General features: G+C 45.9%; 4 protein-coding genes across 6 annotated transcripts; 2 read left to right on the forward strand and 2 right to left on the reverse strand.

Annotated features, from left to right (window-relative positions):
• Window positions 1-1,009: 1,009 nt before the first annotated feature.
• Window positions 1,010-4,325, forward strand: LOC120674317 (bidirectional sugar transporter SWEET1a-like). Its single transcript, XM_039955487.1, has 6 exons — window positions 1,010-1,290; window positions 1,399-1,435; window positions 1,776-1,871; window positions 2,605-2,884; window positions 2,990-3,109; window positions 3,731-4,325. The coding sequence occupies exons 1-6, from the start codon at window positions 1,254-1,256 to the stop codon at window positions 3,920-3,922; spliced, it is 762 nt and encodes a 253-aa protein (XP_039811421.1). The 5' UTR covers window positions 1,010-1,253; the 3' UTR covers window positions 3,923-4,325.
• Window positions 4,326-7,482: 3,157 nt separating this feature from the next.
• Window positions 7,483-8,754, reverse strand: LOC120675080. The gene has a single exon (XM_039956171.1). It carries the CDS (start codon window positions 8,674-8,676, stop codon window positions 7,483-7,485), a length of 1,194 nt encoding a protein of 397 aa, XP_039812105.1. The 5' UTR covers window positions 8,677-8,754.
• A 4,489-nt stretch (window positions 8,755-13,243) lies between these two features.
• Window positions 13,244-16,388, forward strand: LOC120672018 (5' exonuclease Apollo-like). Of its 3 annotated transcripts, XM_039952300.1 has the most exons (5): window positions 13,247-13,544; window positions 13,652-13,757; window positions 14,108-14,319; window positions 14,406-14,606; window positions 14,959-16,388. In XM_039952300.1, exons 1-5 carry the CDS (start codon window positions 13,344-13,346, stop codon window positions 16,120-16,122), a joined length of 1,884 nt encoding a protein of 627 aa, XP_039808234.1. In that variant the 5' UTR covers window positions 13,247-13,343; the 3' UTR covers window positions 16,123-16,388. The 3 variants fall into 3 exon arrangements, with proteins under 3 accessions (XP_039808235.1, XP_039808234.1, XP_039808237.1); XM_039952301.1 differs by lacking the exon at window positions 14,406-14,606 and having other exon boundaries at window positions 13,244-13,544; XM_039952303.1 differs by lacking the exon at window positions 13,247-13,544 and having other exon boundaries at window positions 13,998-14,319.
• A 51-nt stretch (window positions 16,389-16,439) lies between these two features.
• LOC120672019 (scarecrow-like protein 1) lies at window positions 16,440-20,215 on the reverse strand. The gene is made up of 4 exons (XM_039952304.1): window positions 20,043-20,215; window positions 17,310-18,785; window positions 17,011-17,166; window positions 16,440-16,897 (listed from the first exon to the last, which is right to left on the reverse strand). Exons 2-4 carry the CDS (start codon window positions 18,668-18,670, stop codon window positions 16,699-16,701), a joined length of 1,716 nt encoding a protein of 571 aa, XP_039808238.1. The 5' UTR covers window positions 18,671-18,785; window positions 20,043-20,215; the 3' UTR covers window positions 16,440-16,698.
• Between the last annotated feature and the right edge of the window lie 780 nt (window positions 20,216-20,995).

Below are 20,995 nucleotides of genomic sequence, written 5' to 3' on the forward strand. Positions count from 1 at the left end.
GCATCCCTGCCGCGCGCGCGCGCCTGGCACCGCTCGCCACAAGGGAGCAGAAAGAGGGCGGCGGCGGCGGCGGCGATAAGGGAGCAGCTGGCGGCGGCTCACTCTGCTCGGGAAAGGAACAAGAGGGGAGGGGAGGGGAGGGGAAAGAAAGTGAAGAAGATGTGACTGATAAGTGGACCACGTGATAGAAGAGGGAAAGGGGATAAAAATCAGCTGTTTGAGCACTTTTTCTCTATAAATTAAAATTTAAATAGGAAATTCCCTATATGATGAGAAGGAAAAAAAGAAAAATCAAATTGTTGGAGTTGCTCTTTAAGGAACGAGAGAGCAGATGGCAAGCCTTGTTTTCTAGCGTCGCTGCAGAGTACTATACCAGCACGTAGTACATTCCAAGATGGTGTTTGTTCGGACAGGAATGAGGGCGGGTTTGGTTCTAGTGGCTTTTTTTTTAAGTTTCTGGAATTTTTTAGTATTTAGAAGTATTAAATAAAAGTTAATTATAAAACTAACTGCAGAATTCTAGGGCTAAATTGCGAGACGAATCTAATGATGTATATCAATCTATGATTAGCAGATAGTTACTGTAGCATCACTGTAGCAAATTATGAATTAATTAGGCTCATTAGATTCGTCTCGCGAATTAGCACTCAGCTGTCAAAAAACATTTATAAACAGATTTTATTTAATACTATAAAATAGTAAGATTTTTTTTGTGTGATAGGGAATTATGAAAAAATTTGAAACCAAAACAGGGCCTGAGCAAGATAAGATCGTACGGGCTCCCTCCAAACTATTGTATCTGTGAACTTTCAGAAAAGAAAAAGAAAAAAAAAGAAAACTAAAGTAGCTGTGGGTTGGAGCCCAGGCAGACGTGTCGCTCACGCTCACGGCTCACAGCCACCGTCTACCAGCCGTGCAAGCGCTCGGCCGGTTGGCATGGCCCCTTCTCCTACCTCCCAAGATCACACCTTGACACCTTCCACGCCTCTTATATATAGCCTCACCGCTCGTCTCCTGCTTCACCGAGTGACACACAGAGAAACAGCAGATTTGCGTTGTCTCCCGCGCAGCCGAGTGGTTCAGTGCTAGCTAGCTAGCTGGCTGTTGTTGGGACCTGGGCGCCCCTGGACCGGGAAGGACGCCACTCCCTCTCTTCCACACGACCACACCTCTGTTCGCTTCCATTTGGGTTTCAGGCCAAGAGAGGCTAAGTTCATAGCTTAAGGGTGCTGAATTCAAGGGACTGCGCCGAGATGGAGCACATCGCGAGGTTCTTCTTCGGAGTTTCCGGTGAGTTCCATGGCTGCATCTCCTTCTCTCTTGGAAGGTTTGTCTGTGGTAGTATGTCTCTGCCTGATGTTGGTGGACTCGTCTAAGCTCTCCTGGCTGTGTTTTCAGGGAATCTCATTGCGCTCTTCCTCTTCCTGTCGCCTGTGTAAGTTCTGATTCCATGTAACCCGGCTTCTGAAACCGTGCTTAAAAAATAGAGAAGCAAGATACTATTTAACAAAGACTAGAACAAAGGTGAAACGAGCGAGCGAGAGTAAGAAAAGCTTTTCTCATCTTTTAGGTTCAAAATCCTTTTTGGTGAAATAGGGGGAACAGAACATTAAAAATATGAAATCTGAATGTCTGAATTTCCTGAAAAGCAAGCACCTTTATCAATTATCATCTGGAATGCTTCTTTCTGCACAACCATGCCGCACCTTTTCCTGCTTCCTCTGCCTCAGCCGTGACGGCCTGACGGGTTAGAAATCTGGTGAAATTTATTGCAGCGTCACCTTCTGGAGGATCATCAAGAAGCGCTCGACGGAGGACTTCTCCGGCGTGCCCTACAACATGACGCTGCTCAACTGCCTCCTATCGGCTTGGTAACCAACTACTCTCCAACACAACCTGTGCATGAGCACAGTTCACATCATCCGTGTTTCTTCAGATCAGTCACTTTTTACCCCTGATGTTTATTCGAGTTCAGACTTACACAGTCTATAGACCCATGCAGATTAGCTGGTCTTGATATGCTTAAGCAGGTTCATTTAGTATATATACCACTAGTATTCTTGCAACATGGCAGTGGCTGTAAACAAAACCAGTAAAACTGCCGTGCAGTAGGCCGCGCCTATTTTTACACTTCGGAAATACTGCATGATTTGCTGGATGGATGAAGCAAGGATTGGCGCGTAGCGTAGTAGCCTCTGTCCAATTCGTCCTGTAGATAGAATGGTACTCGTGGACCCACCCGCCAGCACTGTGACAACGACTGCTATGAACAGAATCTGTGCCACAGTCCGTGGAGCCTGTCGCCAATGCTAGGATGGAGATGACATGTGGGCCACACGGGCCTTGTGCTAGCGCATGCAGCTTCACGTTCAAGTGTTTGTGTAGGTCCAAAAAGTTCTCATGCTTTTTGGTTACGGATCTTTTGGTTATGATGATTTTGGCATAGTACTTGTTTTCTTCGGTTGGGAAAGAAAAGGTGCCAGCGTTTGATTTTCAAAAACCATTGCAGGGCCAAGCAAAGCGTTTTGCATGTGCTCATGTGTGTTCGTCGTTGTCGTCTGACTGAATTTTTGCTGAAGTTTTTGTCTGAATGAAATCATATAGGTACGGGCTGCCGTTCGTGTCCCCGAACAACATCCTGGTGACGACGATCAACGGGACGGGGTCGCTGATCGAGGCCATCTACGTGGTGATCTTCCTCATCTTCGCGGAGCGGCGGATCCGGCTGCGGATGCTGGGCCTGCTGGGCGTCGTCACCTCCATCTTCGCCGCGGTGGTGCTCATCTCGCTGCTGGCCCTCCACGGCAACGCCCGCAAGATCTTCTGCGGCCTGGCCGCCACCATCTTCTCCATCTGCATGTACGCCTCGCCGCTCTCCATCATGGTAAGTGTAACGAAGAGGCGGAGCGATCGCCGTACTCGTGCTAGTCTATCTATCTTCATCGACTGCGTGTGCGGAGTCGTGAGATGTGTGCTTGTGCTTGCGCAGAGGCTGGTGATCAAGACGAAGAGCGTGGAGTTCATGCCGTTCCTGCTCTCCCTGTCCGTGTTCCTCTGCGGCACCTCCTGGTTCATCTACGGCCTCCTCGGCCGCGACCCCTTCGTCATTGTACGCCATCTCACTCTCCTGTCTCTGACTGACCTATCGAGATGTCCATTATCTGTTCAACACACTGGCAGGCAAATTAGCACTGTGATGACGAGGCGATCCTATCCGCTGCCGGCCGTATGTGCGTGCCGCCGATGGGTACATCCTTACTTGGATGGAACCCACTCACAGCCACGGCTAGCTACTGTTGCCGTTGAAGCTGAACGCCACTGGCCGGCACAGTACCGTCCAGTGTCCATGCGTCGGTTCCCCTTTCGGTGTCCCCCACAACCAGCCAGAGCCAGGCGCACATGCCTGCCGTTCCCGAGCGATGCACGGTCACGGGCTCCAGCCTCCAGCAGTGTGGCCACTGGCCAGTGGCCAGTGGCCGCCGCACCCACAAGCAGGCATGCGCAGGCACAGCGAGCGCAAGTCGCAGCAACGCGACGCGCTCTCCCCCGCCGATGGGGACCGGCCGTGCGCTGCCCCCGCCTGTGCATGGACAGGATTCGACCGAACAGAGCAGCGGCGCCGCGCCTTTTCTTGTCGCGACAGCGAACCGCAGCGCATCAGTGTTCAGTGCAGTCTAGGTACCCTCATCTCATCGCATTGGAGACTAATCCCGGGAACGCGTTCGTGCAGATCCCCAACGGGTGCGGGAGCTTCCTGGGCCTGACGCAGCTGATCCTGTACGCAATCTACCGGAACAACAAGGGCACCGCCGCGCCGGCCGCCAAGGGGGAGGCCGCCGCGGAGGTGGAGGACGCAAAGAAGGTGGCCGCCGCGGTGGAGCTGGCCGACGCCACGACCAACAAGGTCGCCAGCCAGGTGTAGGCTGCGGCCTCTGTACCCGAGGCTTGCTGGTGCCTGGCTGGGAGATGGTGGTGGTGCAGTGGTGGTGTCAGGCAGCCTGAAAAGCTAGGCCGCCTAATGACGAATTAGTTTGCTGATGATGAAGCAGATTGTTGTTGCTTTCTTGGCCTTGCGCTGTCACTCTGATCTCGATCGCTCCCTAAAAATGTACCTTCAGGGAGAGGTATGACACAGGGTTATCAAGTCGTGTCTCTGCAAGTGTGAAGTTTTCTGTTTGTTTTTTCCTGATTTCTCTCTTCCACTGTTTCTCTGAAAGAAAATGTACTGATCATTTTATGAGAAACTGAGCTGCCCCAGGGCTGAATCTAGACTGCATCGCCGTCACGGACATGCCAAGAAGTGCCAGTGCTCTATATCTTTGACATCTTCTATCTGAACTAGTAGTGTAGCCCGCGTATTTGCGCGGCTAGAGTTGTATGTTATAAATATCAATTGACTATTTTCTTTAATACTATTGTGTATAAATGTTAATTCAATTTGTAGTTCATGGCATGAAAACATTTAGAGATCATCTGTATAGTTCCTAGATAGTAATCGTTAGAAAAAGAATAAAGAATTATGTACTTTGCTCTTACACTTAATATATACTATAAAGTGAACTATAAAGTGAGAGTTCCTTTATCTCCATTACATCTGTGTCACCCCATCAATCGAGCTCCATTCTAGATTGTTGAACTTACCTGTTAGCAATGTATCTAAATCGAGCTCCATTCTAGATTGTTGAAATTCCCTGTTAGCAATGTATCTATATACCTCGTAATCTCATTACTTGCTGTTTAACATAGAAAGCCTAAGTTATAACAAAGAAAACTACGAACCTTGCTATTCCTCTTCTCTTCTTGTATCATGTTGTGGTGTTTTGGAGAATCAGATGTCTGAAGACATGCCGTGTTCGAAGTTGAATGATCACATGTCTAGGTAGATGCATTTGAACTGTTGAATTTCCACACTGCACGGCAGCCCAAACATGCTGATAATCTCCAACATGTTTATTAGCACTGTAGCACCGCCGGAAATTAGTATACCTTGATGAACATTCAACAATGCCATGCAGTTTCAGTGACATGAACATAATAACAATATAAAATAGGTACAAAATTGCAAGTTCCTGAACATTAAATTTGAAATGGCATGGACATTGACGAAGGGAAAGGGACAAACATTGCAATTGCCTTCCTCGTGTCATGGCTAGGTTGCGTGCAACACCGCCGTGCCTGCATTTTGTGTGTATGTGCCCTTGCTGGTCGATACTATCAAGCATCATGTCCTCCATTGTGGCTAATGCACCGTATTATTCAGTCTCTACCTCACTCTTCCGTTCAGCTCGTACTTTGTGCACACCCCTCTCCGCGTGCATCTTCTCTTTGTTGACCATCGAACAATATCCGCGTACATCACCAGTCTTGTATCTCGCCTTTAATTTTCTTGTGCACAACCTGCAGTTGACTGCCAAAACAAATATATTGTATGCCAGCAATGTTTAACATGGAACACCCGGAACGCTTCAAATCGTCTCGAGATCCTCTAATCACCATTTCAACTGCCATGCTCACCCGTATCGTCATCTTGTTTTCTGGGCCGCATATAGCTGAATTGATTTCAAATCTAATGTACTCCTATGTATTAATTTATCTCCTATATGTCCATCTAATTTGTCAGCATGTCCGTTGGCAATCTGCTACCCCATCCAGTAACATATATATGTCGTGTTGGACATGACTCCGATTTCTAAAATACATCTAACTACTGATTGGTATTATAGTAAATGTAAAGCACATGTTTGATCATGTTTCTTGTTTTAATTATACGAAATATATTAGTATAGAGTTCAGAATATTTGACTGCATGCAAGCATTGTTTTTTTTTTAAAAAAAAGGGCATATCTTTCAGACCGTTACTAATTATTAAGTGATTTGCAACTTAAAATTCAAGAATGACACCGAGACCTCTTAAAACTTTACTTTTGCTTTTAATTACTTTGGGTTTACTGGACATGCTTGGAGACATGCTAGCATGATATGAACTCAAACGGGTGGCTAGATTGTGCATAGTTGACATAAACATCTCGCATATAAATTAACGTTGATGAAATTTGATATGGATACCTGATCTACGGAAAGGAGTAACCTTGAATAATGCTACTGAAGTCCGAGTATGTCCATTGTGCTTTAGTAAGATGCTCGTTCTTTTCTCCTTGTTATGGAGCCATGGTGATGCCAACAACTCCTCGGGTAATTGTTTGGCCTCTCCTAGATAATCGGCAAAATCTGCTCAACGCAGGTGGAGAACACATTTGTCTATAGGCCGGCTCCGCATCTCATCTTTGTAGATCTGATACATTTGAAAATGCCACCATACATTACTGAAGATATAACATGACTGCAGGATTAAAGAATCCTCATAGCCACAAACGATTACTTTTTGTGGTCACTTTGTCAGCATGGACGTCTATGACGATGTCAAACCGATAGCGCAGATGATCCATCAGCCTTGAACTTGTCATTGAATACATTGATGCCATCGAACACTGTAAGGAACATGCAGTAGTATTCCAAGTGTGGAACCGTGAGGTTGCTGGTCCAATCCCCAAGATTTCATCTCAAACGCGTGATGATAGGGAGCAGATTGACTGTGTTTTTTTACTTCCCAGATACCACCAGATCCTGATATGATCATACTTGAGAATACAAACTATGATCATACATGTGACTACTCCTTCATGCCGCTGCTGAATCCTTCATCTGCATGCTCTTCTGATTTTCTTCACAACCTAGACTCCCCTTGAATTGATCTGTGGAAGGCTTAAATCATCAATCTTTGAAGTTGAACAGTTAGCTTCCGCCGTCTCCGGCCAGCAGCCAACGATGTGTAGAAGAAGATCAAAATACCGTTTAGAACATATAAAGGAGATACTAACCCTAAAACCATAAAAGTAATCAATTCTCTCTCGGTAATAATCTTTGAGATGGATGCCAATCATATTTGATCCGGTTGATAAAAATAGAGGTAATATAGTACGACAAAAAATAATTATGTATAAAGATATTTTGGGTGGTGGGTTATTTTTATTTAGATGTAAGGGTATTTTTGGTTAAAATATATTATAATAGCAGTGGTGGGTAATTTTAATTTTTTATTAATTTTTCCGATTAATGTGAGAATTCCTAAGCCTTAAGAGCGAACGTGGTGGCTCCATTTGTTGGTCAAATAATAAGATAATAGATGTTCATACTATTTTGGGTTAAGAATGACATGGTGTTACTAGCACGCCTAATCTAATCATGGATTTTACATGCTCTAGGAGGAGAGAAACGTTAAGAACTTATTAAACTTCAATCTTTCTGTATTGACATTTTTGTGGTATCGAAATTGTCTCTTACTCTGAAACAAACATATAATCCCATTATTAGGCATAGTAGATCAGAAACATAACCAACCATGCTTATTTACTGGATCATGGGTTGGACTTCACTATCATGGTTAGCATTCACCGCTGTGGCTTGCACCTGACATCAATCGAACTATATGACACTACCAAGGTGACAGATAAAATCATCACAAAGTTCCATTTCAACTCCGAATTCAGTCACATCTTGCAGATGATTGCTTCTCATGTCAATAGCAAAAACATATGTCTCAGGATGTAGGAATTCAGCCTTGGCAATAAAGAAGACAACATCTGAATTATCCATGCTGGGAGTGGGTAGAAAAACCAAGAGGTTCTCCAAGTTTCGGCCCACACTGTTGTCCTTGTCCTGCGCTGACCTCGGTCGCAGCAGTTGGCACTTCAGCAGTTGCTTTTGCATCTGTTCATCAAACCTGATGATGTCTCCGTGGACTGGTAGGCAATCCATCTTCCAGTCATCAAAGGAATTGATTAGGTTGCAGTTGCTCCATGTGGTGACCGTCCATCCAAATCTCAAACTTTTCTCGTTCTTATCCGGAAGGCGTTCGTTACTGATATCTAAATCAAGAAACCTGAGGCAGCGCTTTTCCTTGATGAAGGCAATGCCCCTGTACAGCTTTGTGCATCCAAAATCGATCCTAATCTCTTCATCGGGTAGAACTATTGCCAGAAACATTGCCCTTGGCAACGGCAAAGGCACGCCTCGGAGCTCAGGCTCTGGGAGGAGCACATCGCAGAGAAGGATACCCCTCCAGAGATCGACCCAGCCCATGGTCCCCTTCTCACCCCCAAGTGTGATCACGGTGCTTGTTGAATGATGCAATAACCGACAAGCATCCACCACCCGATCCCTTAGGATCTCCATTGTCTCCATTGGGAACTCGTTCTGTGGCGCCTCCAGAGACACCTTTTGGGATGTCCAGCTCCCGATCGCTGAGTGTAACAAGTGAAGCATGAACACCTTGGGGTCGGTTGTGGGCACCAGCGCGGCGACGGTGAAGCCGCCGTTACCCCGAGGTAGGAGGCTGACATCCTCGTCACGGAAGGCGACGGGGCTGGGGTTGGGGTTGGGGATGAGTTCAAGCGACGCGCTGTCGACATGGTAGACGAAGTAGTCGCACTCCTCCATGAGGACGCAACCGGGCTGGCGGCAGCGGATGGCGACGCGGAAGAGGATCAGGCCTTCCACCACGCACAGGATGCGGGGAAGCTCCGAGAAGGCGCTGGGATCCAGATCGGGGGAGTATACGTAGAGGCGGGAGAGGAGCGGCGGGCGCTTACTCCAGAAGGACGCCACGATTACGTCCATATGTTATTCGTCCAGCCAACGGCGGTGGTGTGGTTGCGTTCGTCGCCGATGCAGCCATATCCGTCGAGTAGGACCTCCTCCAAGCCACAGAAGGCGGCGGCGGCGGCTTCGGTTGCCATGGACGGGGTTGGACGCGGATCGATGAATGGAGCCGCGGGTGCGGGAGAAGCGATGGTTACGGTGGCGCCGCCGCCGGACACGATTGCGTTGCTAAGGTTCGGATGGAGCAAAACGGACCATTCGTAGTCCGGTGTGGTATGGGCCTGAGTCCCACTCCCACCCCGATCGAAGAAGCTCTACCAAAGAAACGGTAAACCGAAGTGCGGCCCATACGCGCGTTGGCGACGTACGGAGGAGTAGGGCGTGCAGCGCGCGCGCCGCCGGCGAGGCGCGCAGGATTGAGGAGCGGCTGGACGGTGTGAACTCGTCGGCGCGCATCTCGCGGATCATGGCGAGCGCGCATCTCGCGGATCATGGCGAGCGCGCGTGGGTGAGAAGAGGCCCGCGCGGGCGCAGCAGGAGATGGCCGCGTTGGAGGCCACTATCCCCGTGCCCGGCGGCAACGCCATCGCCGTGATGCGGTAGATCACGAGCCGCGCGCACAAGGTTCAGGGCCAGGCGGTCAGCTTGTGCTTGTGTATGCATGCACACTGACACCACCAGACATCAGGTTGCATCACAGGATCAAACGCCGACCATGTCGAAAGCCTAGAGATGTTTTCCAGTATCCAAAATGACATCTGAAATCACGTTTTCTAGTTCACACTCGAAAATGTTGAAGATCAGAAACATGCGACACCTGTTCCTGTCTATAGTTTCCCAGTGCACATGTCAAATTTATCTCAGTTTCATTGGCTCAAAATTTGCTAGGATACGCAGCTGAGTGCAGCACATCGATGGGAGATCGATGTTCGTGAGTGTGAGCAGATCCACATGTATTTCTGAATGTTCTTATTATCAGAATGGTCGCTTTTAATAATTTGTTTACACTTTTATCGGCACATGATAATAAGATCTTTGATGGCATGCGTCCTCACCCGATCGTCGTCAGCGCACTGAACATGATCAGCATCGTTGCGCCTAGCTGGAGGTCATCCCTGCCACAGACATGATTGACAAAGTCTGCAAAGATCCCCCAGTTCAAGAAGAGGTAACAGTGAAGAACTCCTAGGAGGTAGAAAGAAAATGAACCGACTCGGAAAAGCTCGTTGCAAGCATACTGTTGTTGGTTTTTTGCAGACGTGTATTCAGTGCTACTCCATGTCTGAATTGCTGTGCAGATCCATTCCAACCAGTACATGTACAAGGGAAACCTCAAGCTGCAGACAGGTCGTGAACTCCTCACGGCCAGCCTCGACGTCGAGAAGAACCTGCATGCGGCGTTGGAAATACTTGGACTCCTCCGTTGAGGCGTTGACCATTGCTATTTCTCCACTCTTTAACCATCCAGGCACACATCCAATGAGATACGAGAACTCCGTATATGAGTACTCCCTCCATACTTGAAAAAAATGTCGTTTTGGACAGCGTCACGGTCTCCAAAGCTTAACTTTGACTTCTTATTTTTATAAAAATATTTATCGCAAAGTGATATATTTATACTTTTATGGAAGTATTTTTCAAGACAAATCTATTCATATGTTTTTTATATTTTGAAACTTAACAACTTAAAAGTTATTCATGATTTATGACCAAAACCTTATCCAAAATGATATTCTTTTTGAGTATGGAGGGAGTATATGGAAAGAAAAAGAAAAGCCCACTAGGTCCATTATGTATTCTGCTTGGGCCCAAAAAACATCATATGTTTCCTATCATTACAATGTTAGAAATTATAAGAAGAAAGGTGATGGTTAGGATTCATGAACAAAAGAAAAAGGCAGAGAGGTGGATGACAAAGATATGTCCTGCGATACTGAAGAAATGTAATACATATATCACATTGTCAGGAAGGTGTCATGCAATTTGCAATGGTGAATCCAAGTTTGAAGTGATCTATTATGACAATAGGTTCACAGTTGATCTGGATAGGAAGCAATGCTCATGTAGGTATTGGCAGTTATCTGGCCTACCCTGTCACCATGCTATTTCCTGCATTTTTTTCAAGACCAGCAGTTTAGAAGATTATATTGCAAGTTGTTACTCTACTGAGGCTTTCAACAGGACATATGACTATTGTCTCAATCCATTAGAAGGAATGAATGGATGGCCAGCATCTGATAGGCTCCCCCTTAAGGCTCCTGGTTATGTTAGGATGCCAGGAAGGCCAAAGAAGGAGAGGAGAAGGGATTCTACAGAAGGTCCAAAGGGCACAAAAATGTCTAAGATGGGCACGGTCATTAGGTGTTCAAAATGCAAGCAGACTGGTCACAACCGATCAACATGTAAGAAGAGATCTGCTGCACCCTCTCAAAGTCGTACTGATCAAGTTCTTGCCCAAGGCAGTGCATCTCACTCAGAAGCTGGTGCTGAAGCAGCTGCCTCTCACTCAGTTGGTGCTGCTCAAGCACCTGCAACTCAGTTAGGGATCCCAGGTGGTGTTAGTCCACAAGCCATTGTACCTATGCCAAGCACACAGGGAAGCTACACATCTACAAGTACAACAAGGATCCCACCAAAAGCAGGAACTAAGAAAAGAAAGGCTCCATCAGATCCATCTACAAGTGCTAAGGTGAATCCATCTCTATTCAACTAATTAGTATATTCATCTGCTTTTCATAACTAACAAACTGTAACTATGTTCATAGGCCATCAAAACAAGAGCTAGTGCTACAGTGGCTACTGGACCTGGTGGATCAGCTACAATTAATCTGGTGGCCAATGTTCCAAGACCTCAAGCAAGTTCAAGTGCCACCATAAATATCTCCACAGGGACAGCTTCTGCCAGGGTCTCTGCAAGTGCACCAAAAAGCCAAGCCAAGCCTAGGAAGCCTAAGGCACCACCAGTTCTTTTCCTCCCTCCATGGGATTCTGCCAAGCTTTGAATGTGTGTTCATGTAATATTGTTGTGGAACCTTTATATCAGTGTCAGATGTAGTATGGAACACTTTCTATCAGCAACTATCAACCTTAGATGTAATATTGAACATGTTGTCTTCCAATGTTGGCTTCGAATTGATCCTGTGATGATCATAATCTCTGAAATGTGTCTATGATTACTGATAGCATATTGTCAAGATCCATATTGGTTCCTGAATATGACTTGATTACTTCATTCCACCTAACAGATTATGAAAAACAACTTAGAAAACTAACAGATTCCATTACAACGATACAGTAGACCAGATAGCAACTAATAGATTCCATTACAACCATTAAAACTAACAGATTCCATTAGAATCCTACACTGCTAATTACATTCATCATCCTACTTCATGAAAAAAAACAATGCAATTAGAAGCCCCACACACACAACTGAAAGAAAAAATCTCTCCCTCTCAAACCTCTTCATCCTAATCACCACGGCTTCTGCGTTTGCTTGCATCTCTGCCACCCTAATCTTTAGTGCTTCACCTTTCTTCTTCTCTTGCTCCAGTTTCATACCACCATCGCCAAGAGCGTCCTTCAAATTCTTGTTCTCACGCTTCAAATTCCACACAGCATCACGCAAATCCACTAGAAGCCCGCGCACAAAGACATCGCATGGGGCTTCATACCACCCAAAGAACTGACAACCCCCTTCCTGTGATTCGGCCACGAATCGATTCAATCCAAGAACAAAGAATAAGGAACAAGGTAGTGGGGAATTCTAGGTATTCGAGATGCTCAACTTTACTTACCCCTCGGCGAGAACAACTCATGTACCGACGCCCGGGGTTATCATCTGACCACGAGATCCATAGCCCCGCCTTCCTTCCACATTGGCACATCACATCTGGCCAGTACTCAAATGGCCCATTCCTGTAAGGTATCGGCGACTTCCGCTGCCCCGGCTCACCCCACCATGCGGAACGTGTCACGCTAGAGCTTGAGGACGACATCAATAGCGGCAGCGAGAGGCTAGGGTTTGAGATCGTGGGGGGGGGGGGGGGAGAAGGAGGAGGGAGGGCCGACAGAGAGCGGGCGGCGGCGGCGGCGTGTTCTGTCGGGGAGGGGGGCGTGTTCTGTCGGGGAGGCGCGCCTCTCTTGTCCACGTAGGATCCCACGCGGACAAGTTCCACGTCGGATGGTCCACGTCAGCTAAAACCGCTGCCAAAACCACGAAAGGATGTAAAGTAAACGGTTTGCATAGTTTCGGGAGCCAAAAAAACTGGTTTTCTGGTTTAGGGAGGAAATTCGGACTAGCATGAGAGTTGGAGGAGGTCAGATAGACTTTAGCCTTCCCAAAATGAAGGGCGGCGGAATCAACAACATAGCTGGAGGAGGCCCACTAGCAGGACCAGCAGGGGCCCAAGCCGCAAAGGCGGCAAGTTACCGGGTTCCGGATGCATGTGCTAGGTCTAGGCAACAAACCAAAACTCCGACACCCGTTAACCCGGACCTCTTCCTTCCTCCGGAAGGAGCCGGGCTGCCGCCCCCCTTTCCGCGCGCATATAAACCGTCGCAGCGAACTCCACCCAATTTCCTTCAAGAAACACACCGACCTGGTTGGCCCCACTAGCAGGCGGGCGCGATCCAGAGGGGCGGAGGACCTATCGGTAATTTGTAGGAAGTTTCGGGATAGGAGGATGCCGATAGACATGCCGCGGGGGCTCCCCTTCGCCGTCGACACGTGGGGCCCCTCCTCCCGCCACCGGCGCCACCGCTTCCTCACCCACGCGCACCGGGACCACCTCGTCGGCGCCGGTGCCGCCGCCGCAGATGGGTCCGGCGGCACCGTCTACGCCACCCGCCTCACCTTGGCCCTCGCGCTTCGCCACTTTCCCCAGGTAATAACTCCTCTCGCTCCCTGTATGTTCAGTTTTGCCTCCCCGGCAAATTGTTTCTGTGGGTGGGGGCGTGTTTGCTAAACGCTCTTGGGGCCGTGGTGGCACAGCTGGAGAGCTGGGTGTTCGTGGACATGGAGGTGGGGAGGACGGTGGCTGTGGATGATCCCGCCGGCTCCTTCGCCGTCACCGCGTACGACGCAAACCACTGCCCTGGTAATTTGTTGGTCTCAAGCTATTCCACTTCTGCCCGTGGCATAACAGTAACGATATGGTTCATTTCAATCGGCACATAAAACGAACCGACTTGGTAATTATGCGAAGAAAATCAGTTATTTACCGAGCAAATGTTACTCACATGTGTGCTTCAATTAACAGTGTCAAAATAAATGCGATTTATTTTGATATGAGAGTTAATAAAATGTAAACATAATGCTATGCTGTTGCTTTGTGTAGAGATCATACACCCATTCTTCTATTTGATTTGGGCTCGCTATGCTCATTTTGTGCTTTGAGAAGTTAAGGAGAGCAGAAGGCTTATGTTTTGGCCTTTTTGGTGATTTCAGGGGCGGTCATGTTCTTGTTTGAGGGTCAATTTGGTACCATACTTCACACAGGGGACTGTCGGCTTACATCGGATTGTGTACAGAATCTGCCAATGAAATACATAGTGAAGAAAGGAAAAGAGAACATTTGCCGACTTGACTTTGTGTTTCTAGATTGCACCTTCTCCAAATGCTTCCTCAAGCTACCAAGCAAGGAATCAGCAATCCAGCAGGTTGCCCTTTCTTCTGAGACTAGATATGTTCTTGTTGTTCATACAACAGGGATAATTACAATCGAGAAATGATTCAGTGATTGCAGGTAATAGCGTGCATATGGAAGCATCCACATGCACCTTATGTTTACCTTGCTTGTGACCTTCTTGGGCATGAAGATATCCTTGTTGAGGTGTCTAGGACATTCGGGTTGAAGATTTATGTTGACCAGAAATTGGATTGTTTTAAAGCACTGTCACTCACAGCCCCTGAAATCATCACTGATGATCCATCTTCTCGCTTTCAGGTCTGAAAGTCCATGGGACACATTTAAGAATTTGCTTTACTAAGCCTGTCCATTTGTACAAATAATTACCTCACACTCACAGTATTTACAGCCATTATGTCTTTATAATACACATGGAAGAAAAACTGTTCTGTTTCCATTTCAAAGAAGAATAATTTCTGTGGATGCCTATTAAACATGATGTCAGTCGTAACATCATGGTTCTTTTCATCTGGAAATCAATACACACAGAATTTGTTGTATGGGATATTGAGTCCACCTCAATTTTTGTAATCATTCACCTGGTGATGTATATTGCATCAAGTGATTCTCGCACCATCTTTCTTATTGGTTGCAATTCTTGACTCTGCAGATTGTCGGATTCCACCAATTATATGATACAGCAAGTAGGAAGCTTGAAGAAGCAAGGGCAAGTCTCCTGCCAGAACCCTTGTTTATTCGTCCATCAACACAGTGGTATGCAATCTGTGCTCGAAGCCAGAAACCTAGCCTAACAGAAGCTGAGCAGGATGAGTTTGGAGTATGGCATATTTGTTTCTCCATTCACTCCTCTCGTGATGAGTTGGAGCAGGCGCTGCAACTTCTGCAGCCTCAGTGGGTCATTTCAACAACTCCCCCGTGCTTCGCCATTGAGCTCAGCTATGTTAAGAAACATTGTTTTAAGACCCGCTTAAAAGCTGATGATCCACTGTGGAAAATAGTCAGAGATCCTCTTCAAAAGTCAGTGTCGTCCCCTTGTTCAGTGCTTGCTTCTGAAACACATAGAGACAAAGATCACTCAGACTTTGTTGACGGGGATGATCATTCATTGTCCTCCAGCGAAGAATGCACGTATCTAAACGTCAGGACCCTTGAACTGAAATTTGTGCCATCCCCTCCACCTGATGAACCAGAAATTACATTGTTTGGAAGAGCTAGGTTTGGTTCTCAGGCAATTGACATAATGAAAGAAGAGCTATGCAACCAGTACATCACCTTTGAAGAAGGATGTCTTGAAGAAGCTAGGGCATGTGCACCGGTGGATTCGGTTCATGGTAATAGTGAAGACGTTGAGACTAATTCTGCAACGGGATGTGTTAAGGACGCACCAACCTCCCATCACGATCACATGGAAGCTGGAGATGAGGTGGGTTCTTGTCAGCATGAAGCATACTTGAAGCAATCAGAAGCATTTCAAGCCCAGTCATTGCCCACAATTCAACGTAATATTTTAGTGCTTGCTGATGAGCATGGAAAGTTTGAAGCTGCAAAAGAGTCAAAATCATCAAGTTTTTCCGAAGACTCGAGCCTTTCCATAGTCAGAAGTGGAGAAACAACTACTTGTGAAAAGGAACCCTTGTGCATTATTGGATCATCCAAATGTTTGAATCCAAGTTTGAAGAGGCTTTACAGGTCAAGGAATATCCCTGTTCCACGGCCTCTCCCATCGCTTGTCAGACTTTTGGAATCCTCAAAGCGGGTCAAAATGCAACCAAGTACTTGTAGTTCGTTGAACTCACGGCACAGCTTACCCTAACCACACGATTGTACTCACTCCTGTATATGGCAAAAATATTCAAGATTCTCGTGAGTATATACATGGCTTATTTCTGAAGAGTATACCTGTATAGCCTTGAGCTAGCTTTCGTAAGCTTGTACGAGAGCCTTGTACAGTTTCCAAGAACCAAGATGTTGTTTTACAATACAGAGTATTGTTGTAATCACGTGACGGCACCATCCTTGGCTAGGCATTATCTGTTGCTGAGTGAAAATAAAGTTCGTTCTTATGGGTTGTTCACCGAATATTATCATCTGACAAGGATATAGCTAGAGCATTCAGAATTCATTGACGCAGGTGTCTAAATAGTTCCCCAATGTATACAACAATGGGTATTCCAGCAATACTTAATTTTATACACGAAGCAGAGTTGACATGTTATGATTCTGTCCTAAAATACAAATCAATCATGTGAGAAGATATTCTGACAAGCAGACTTCTCGACTAGGTAAGGTTCAGTTAAAATCCCAGCGGTTCACATCTTTTTACAGTCTGCGTCAGAAGCTCCTAAAATACAGCAATACTAATGCAAGTTCATCAGTGAGCTCTAATGCTCTATTGCCATGCGGAGGAGACGATGAGAGTTTTCTCCCCCCAACCGAAGTGAAGTCCCCCATGGTCCTCCTCGAACTTATACCTATCGCAGTACGATTTCAGTATCGATTTCATTCCATTGATAACATTGCTGTTAAATGGGCATGGTGTGAAGCCAGCCATTGTCATTCTTGCTCTCCATTTCCCAGCAACTTCGTATCTGCAGCATAAACAATTTCATTCAGTTATAGCACATTGCAGGTCTTATATGTTTTCAAAAGAAGTGGTGAGAATTTGCAGGATGCATGACTAGAGAGAAGCGCCAGGGGGTACCTCTCCACACGATCAGGACCTTCACAAGCTAATATGTTAACAATTTCCCGTGCAAGGCACTGCCTCTCCACATTCATCCTATCCGGACTTTCCCTCGGAAGTGTAGCATCCAGTGAATCGAAAAGTGCAGCGTAGTAATCATAGACTTCACGGAACCTGTGAAAGCCAGATGTTAATGTTAGTACTATTGGTAAGGATTGAACAACTGAAACAAAATTATAGTTAAATGCAACAGCATAACCCTGAGTATATAATAATCTAGAGCTGATTTCAAGAAAATAACTTCTAAGGTCACTAACCTTGTGAGAAAGGGTGCAGTATTAGTATTGGCATCCTGTTCAACAAGGGTCACTAACTTTGGTTGGAGACCCTTTACCATGCGAAGGAGCTGGTCTCTCTCATTCATAATCGAAACACTCTCGTCAGGAAGGTGGTGCAGCTGGAATGCAAAATTGACTGCAAGTGCTTCCCCAGGACGACAATCTAGCATTGCAGGTGTAACATCCCCGAGATTAGCACCCACTGCCCTGAACTCAAAAGATACTCCACAGTCCTGTGCAAGCTGCTCTAGGCGTTGCCCAATGACCTTCAGACCTCCAATTGGCCTCTGCACCGTCTCCGGATCATCAACACCAGTTATCCTCAAATGCTGTGGTTTGTTTGCATTGTTTTTCAGAAATTGTATCAATGTAATGTATTGGCTGCCCTGATTGATATCAAAGTCGATAATGTGCAATCTTTCTTCACCTCTGCAGGCTTCAAGTATAGCATAATTAGCAGCCATGAAACCCAAACGGAAGCATGGACATATTTCAAAGAGGATTTGCATTGCTGAGAGCTGATAAAGAGTTGGAGGATCCTTGCAAGTCAAGGCCTTGTAGATGCCATTCCCTGAAGCTACTATTCTTGCAGCAAGGCCCTCCACCAGGTAAGCTGCAATCCTCTGAGAAGGGTCCCCTTGAATTGAGACCATCTGACGGAGGTCAGATATGATCGCCTGTGCTTCATCTATGTTGTATTCAGATAATGCTGTGGCACAATCAAATAACAACTGCTTTGGAGTCCGTGTGGCTCTACTATTGCTAACAGCACAATTGATGCTTGATTCTGATTCTTTTGGTGAGTTTGGAAGCAATACATTCTTCATCGGATCGGTCCATTCATCATTTATGCTACTTGCCTGTGAAATCTCAAACAAGATGTCATCACCATCCTCAAGTAAAGCATGCTCTAGCTCCTGAAGCTTCAATCTAATCTCGTCTTCATCAAACTCTACTTCAATTTCAGAGCTTTGAGTATCTGATACAGACTGGGAGTTTTGCTGAGAGACATTGGAGGCCACTGGTGATTCTTTTGCTGCATCAGAGCATGAGTTGGACTGTGTATCTGCAACACTCGGAGATCGTCCATCAGCATTTAAAGGGTATGGTGTTAGTGAAGCTTGCTGACTACAAAAAGAGTTCTGAAATGCAGCCGATGGTGATCCAATGAAACCCATGTGTCCATACTCACCATTGTATGGTTCAGGGCCATAACGGAACAACTGTGTATCAGAGGAAAATCTTCGTACAGCGAAGTTTGAACTTGATGCAGCAAATTTATGGATGTAAAGATTATCTGTGTAAGCTGTTGACGGGTCTGCTCGCCTAACAAAAGACATAACTTTTCCCAAACACTTCTAAACCTTTCACGCTGAACTGGCTCAAAATCTCAGGTAAGTCCAAATCAGTTTGCAGCTTACTCTGGTTGAACTGATTGAGAAAACGCTCTGATGCCTGAAATGTGAAAAAGGTGTGTCAACTAACCACATGAAACACAATAGCAGTGTTGGAAATATACAAAGCTACTTTTGACTGGTCAGCACACTTTCAGTTGTCGGTAAAAAGAATGCATCATTCTTCTTTTGATTACTCCACAGATAAAAACTTAATGGGGCGTTCTTTAGGGAAACCACAGCACTAATGATAGGCATCACTAGATTAAACATTTGAACAGCTGGAACACAGTTCTTTTTCCGCAACTCGTATGCTAGTACTAGAATGTCACTCAATCTCTCTGCTGAACCTCTAGTTTCACCGCTTGAATTTCACTATTGATATAAGTAAAGAACCCAAGCAACAATACTTATTCCAAGCAAGAATTAGAATTCTCTGGAGCTTTTGGTAAAAGGTTGGCGACTAACATGCAACTTCTAGAACATGGTAAGCATTAAGCAGCTACGCATATCTATAAATTATGTGATATTTGACTGAATGCTGTCTGCTCAAAAATATTGGCAATATTGACTTATTACAATGTTCCACACAAGGAAAAAAAGACCAGCTAGTGATTACCAGGTATTCAGGGAAAAATGGTAAACTGAGAGAGAATAATAAGCCTATTAAATTAAACACGTGGATGGCACTGATTATCAGAGTCAAATATCACCATATAAAAGACTAAACACCAGAAATGGCAAGACCAAGATAAACACAATACAGCTCATATCATATGCGCCACAATTATAAAATTGTTCACTTTTTAGATAAAAGACTCAACAGCACGCCGTTCTCTTGGGGCCAAAAAAAAAAAATCTGCTCAAACTTTGATCAGACCTCCAACAGAGAAGTAGTCAAACTTTAGCTAAAACAGAAATTGCTGCATTATTCACCAGTGATCCGATCATAAAAAAGAATTTCCAACTGGCAAAAAAGCATCAAGCAGATTAGAACTAATCACACCAAACAGACATCTGTTTCCCCTTGCAACATCACCCTGGTATTCTCTACAGGCTGACTTCTTATTGCCCAACTAATTTTACACACCCGAGTTCTTAACAACCTTACAACATGAACAGGTACCATTCAAAGATGTCCTTTTAAAGAGGTATCAAGAAGCTTACATGCTTCAAATTAGCAACTTTGTTCACGCGAAAAACGTCCTTGAAATCCATAATCAGCTAAGGACGAAAGGAAAAAAGAAACAAAATAGAAGCAGGCAACCAGCAAACAAAAGAGTCTATCCTGCAAGCAAAGGAAGCAAGAGGTACTCACGGCCAGCGAGATGGTTCCGGCAAGTACAGGGGCGAATCAACGGGGCGGCGGCATGAGCAGGATCGGAGACCGGCGAGGTGGGAGGCGACGACGCGGAGGTGCGGAACGGGAAATGGGGAGCAGCTGCAGCAGGAGAAGGGGAGGAAAGGAATGGGTGGGCTGGTTTGTTGGGGGGCTAGGGAGTGGCGGCGAAGTCCTATATGTCATACGGTGGTGGGGCGCGGTCAGTATGACTGGCGGCTGTGCCGCGGATCCTCTGCACCGCCTTCCAACTCTGTTCCCACCACTTTGCTTGGGCATGCTACTGTTTGAGGCTCATCCAATCTTCTCTCTTCAATACGGTTGTTATTTGACAATTGTCGAAGAGGGAAGTTCATGAAAAATTCAAACGTCTATTAAATTTTGACAAGTTACTGGCTAGCCTTGACATTTTTCAAAGAGACAACCTAGTGTTCTAGAACACCATCTTTTGTGGCAAAGAGTCATGGTCATTCTAGATAAGAAGAGGCATGCATGGTTTTCCAGCGTTTCTATATCAAGTCATGAAACCAAAAGTTGGCAAGGAAAGACTCGATGGCCTTTGGATTAAGATCACACATGTACAGCCAGAGCGTTGTTTGTGTCACCGAATGACATTTTGCAGGTCAGGTCAACCAAAGCTACAACACTACAGAGAGGACCTGGTCTTGTCCACCCACAGAACGTTGAACAGAGATCCTATCCACAATCTTAGCAGGTGGTGTCTAGTGTAGAGGTTCTCCAAACCCCACCAGACCAACAGAATCGCAAGTACTTAAGCTGCCAATGACCTTTCCTGTCTGCACCATCAAATAAAGAGACCCTCTAACGACATCCCCACATCCCAATGTTTTCATGAGCATACAGTATAGCATATGAGCAACAAGCAAGTTTACCACCTCAAATTAGTTTACTAGCTTTACAATCTGCTTTCA

The sequence above is a fragment of the Panicum virgatum genome, chromosome 5N (assembly GCF_016808335.1).
Source record: "Panicum virgatum strain AP13 chromosome 5N, P.virgatum_v5, whole genome shotgun sequence".
In the NCBI taxonomy this organism is placed as follows: domain Eukaryota; kingdom Viridiplantae; phylum Streptophyta; class Magnoliopsida; order Poales; family Poaceae; genus Panicum; species Panicum virgatum.

Bases quoted from the DNA above. Each gene is read 5' to 3' on its own strand.
- LOC120674317 (XM_039955487.1), top strand. From the start codon at position 1,254: ATGGAGCACATCGCGAGGTTCTTCTTCGGAGTTTCCG. The intron at 1,436-1,775 runs GTAAGTTCTGAT...AATTTATTGCAG, and splicing joins TTCCTCTTCCTGTCGCCTGT to CGTCACCTTCTGGAGGATCA. The intron at 1,872-2,604 runs GTAACCAACTAC...GAAATCATATAG, and splicing joins AACTGCCTCCTATCGGCTTG to GTACGGGCTGCCGTTCGTGT.
- LOC120672018 (XM_039952300.1), top strand. From the start codon at position 13,344: ATGCCGATAGACATGCCGCGGGGGCTCCCCTTCGCCGTCGACACGTGG. The intron at 13,545-13,651 runs GTAATAACTCCT...GTGGTGGCACAG, and splicing joins CGCTTCGCCACTTTCCCCAG to CTGGAGAGCTGGGTGTTCGT. The intron at 14,607-14,958 runs GTCTGAAAGTCC...TTGACTCTGCAG, and splicing joins ATCCATCTTCTCGCTTTCAG to ATTGTCGGATTCCACCAATT.
- LOC120675080 (XM_039956171.1), bottom strand. From the start codon at position 8,676: ATGGACGTAATCGTGGCGTCCTTCTGGAGTAAGCGCCCGCCGCTCCTC.
- LOC120672019 (XM_039952304.1), bottom strand. From the start codon at position 18,670: ATGTCTTTTGTTAGGCGAGCAGACCCGTCAACAGCTTACACAGATAAT. The intron at 17,167-17,309 runs GTTAGTGACCTT...TGGCTTTCACAG, and splicing joins ACTGCACCCTTTCTCACAAG to GTTCCGTGAAGTCTATGATT. The intron at 16,898-17,010 runs GTACCCCCTGGC...TTTATGCTGCAG, and splicing joins GGTCCTGATCGTGTGGAGAG to ATACGAAGTTGCTGGGAAAT.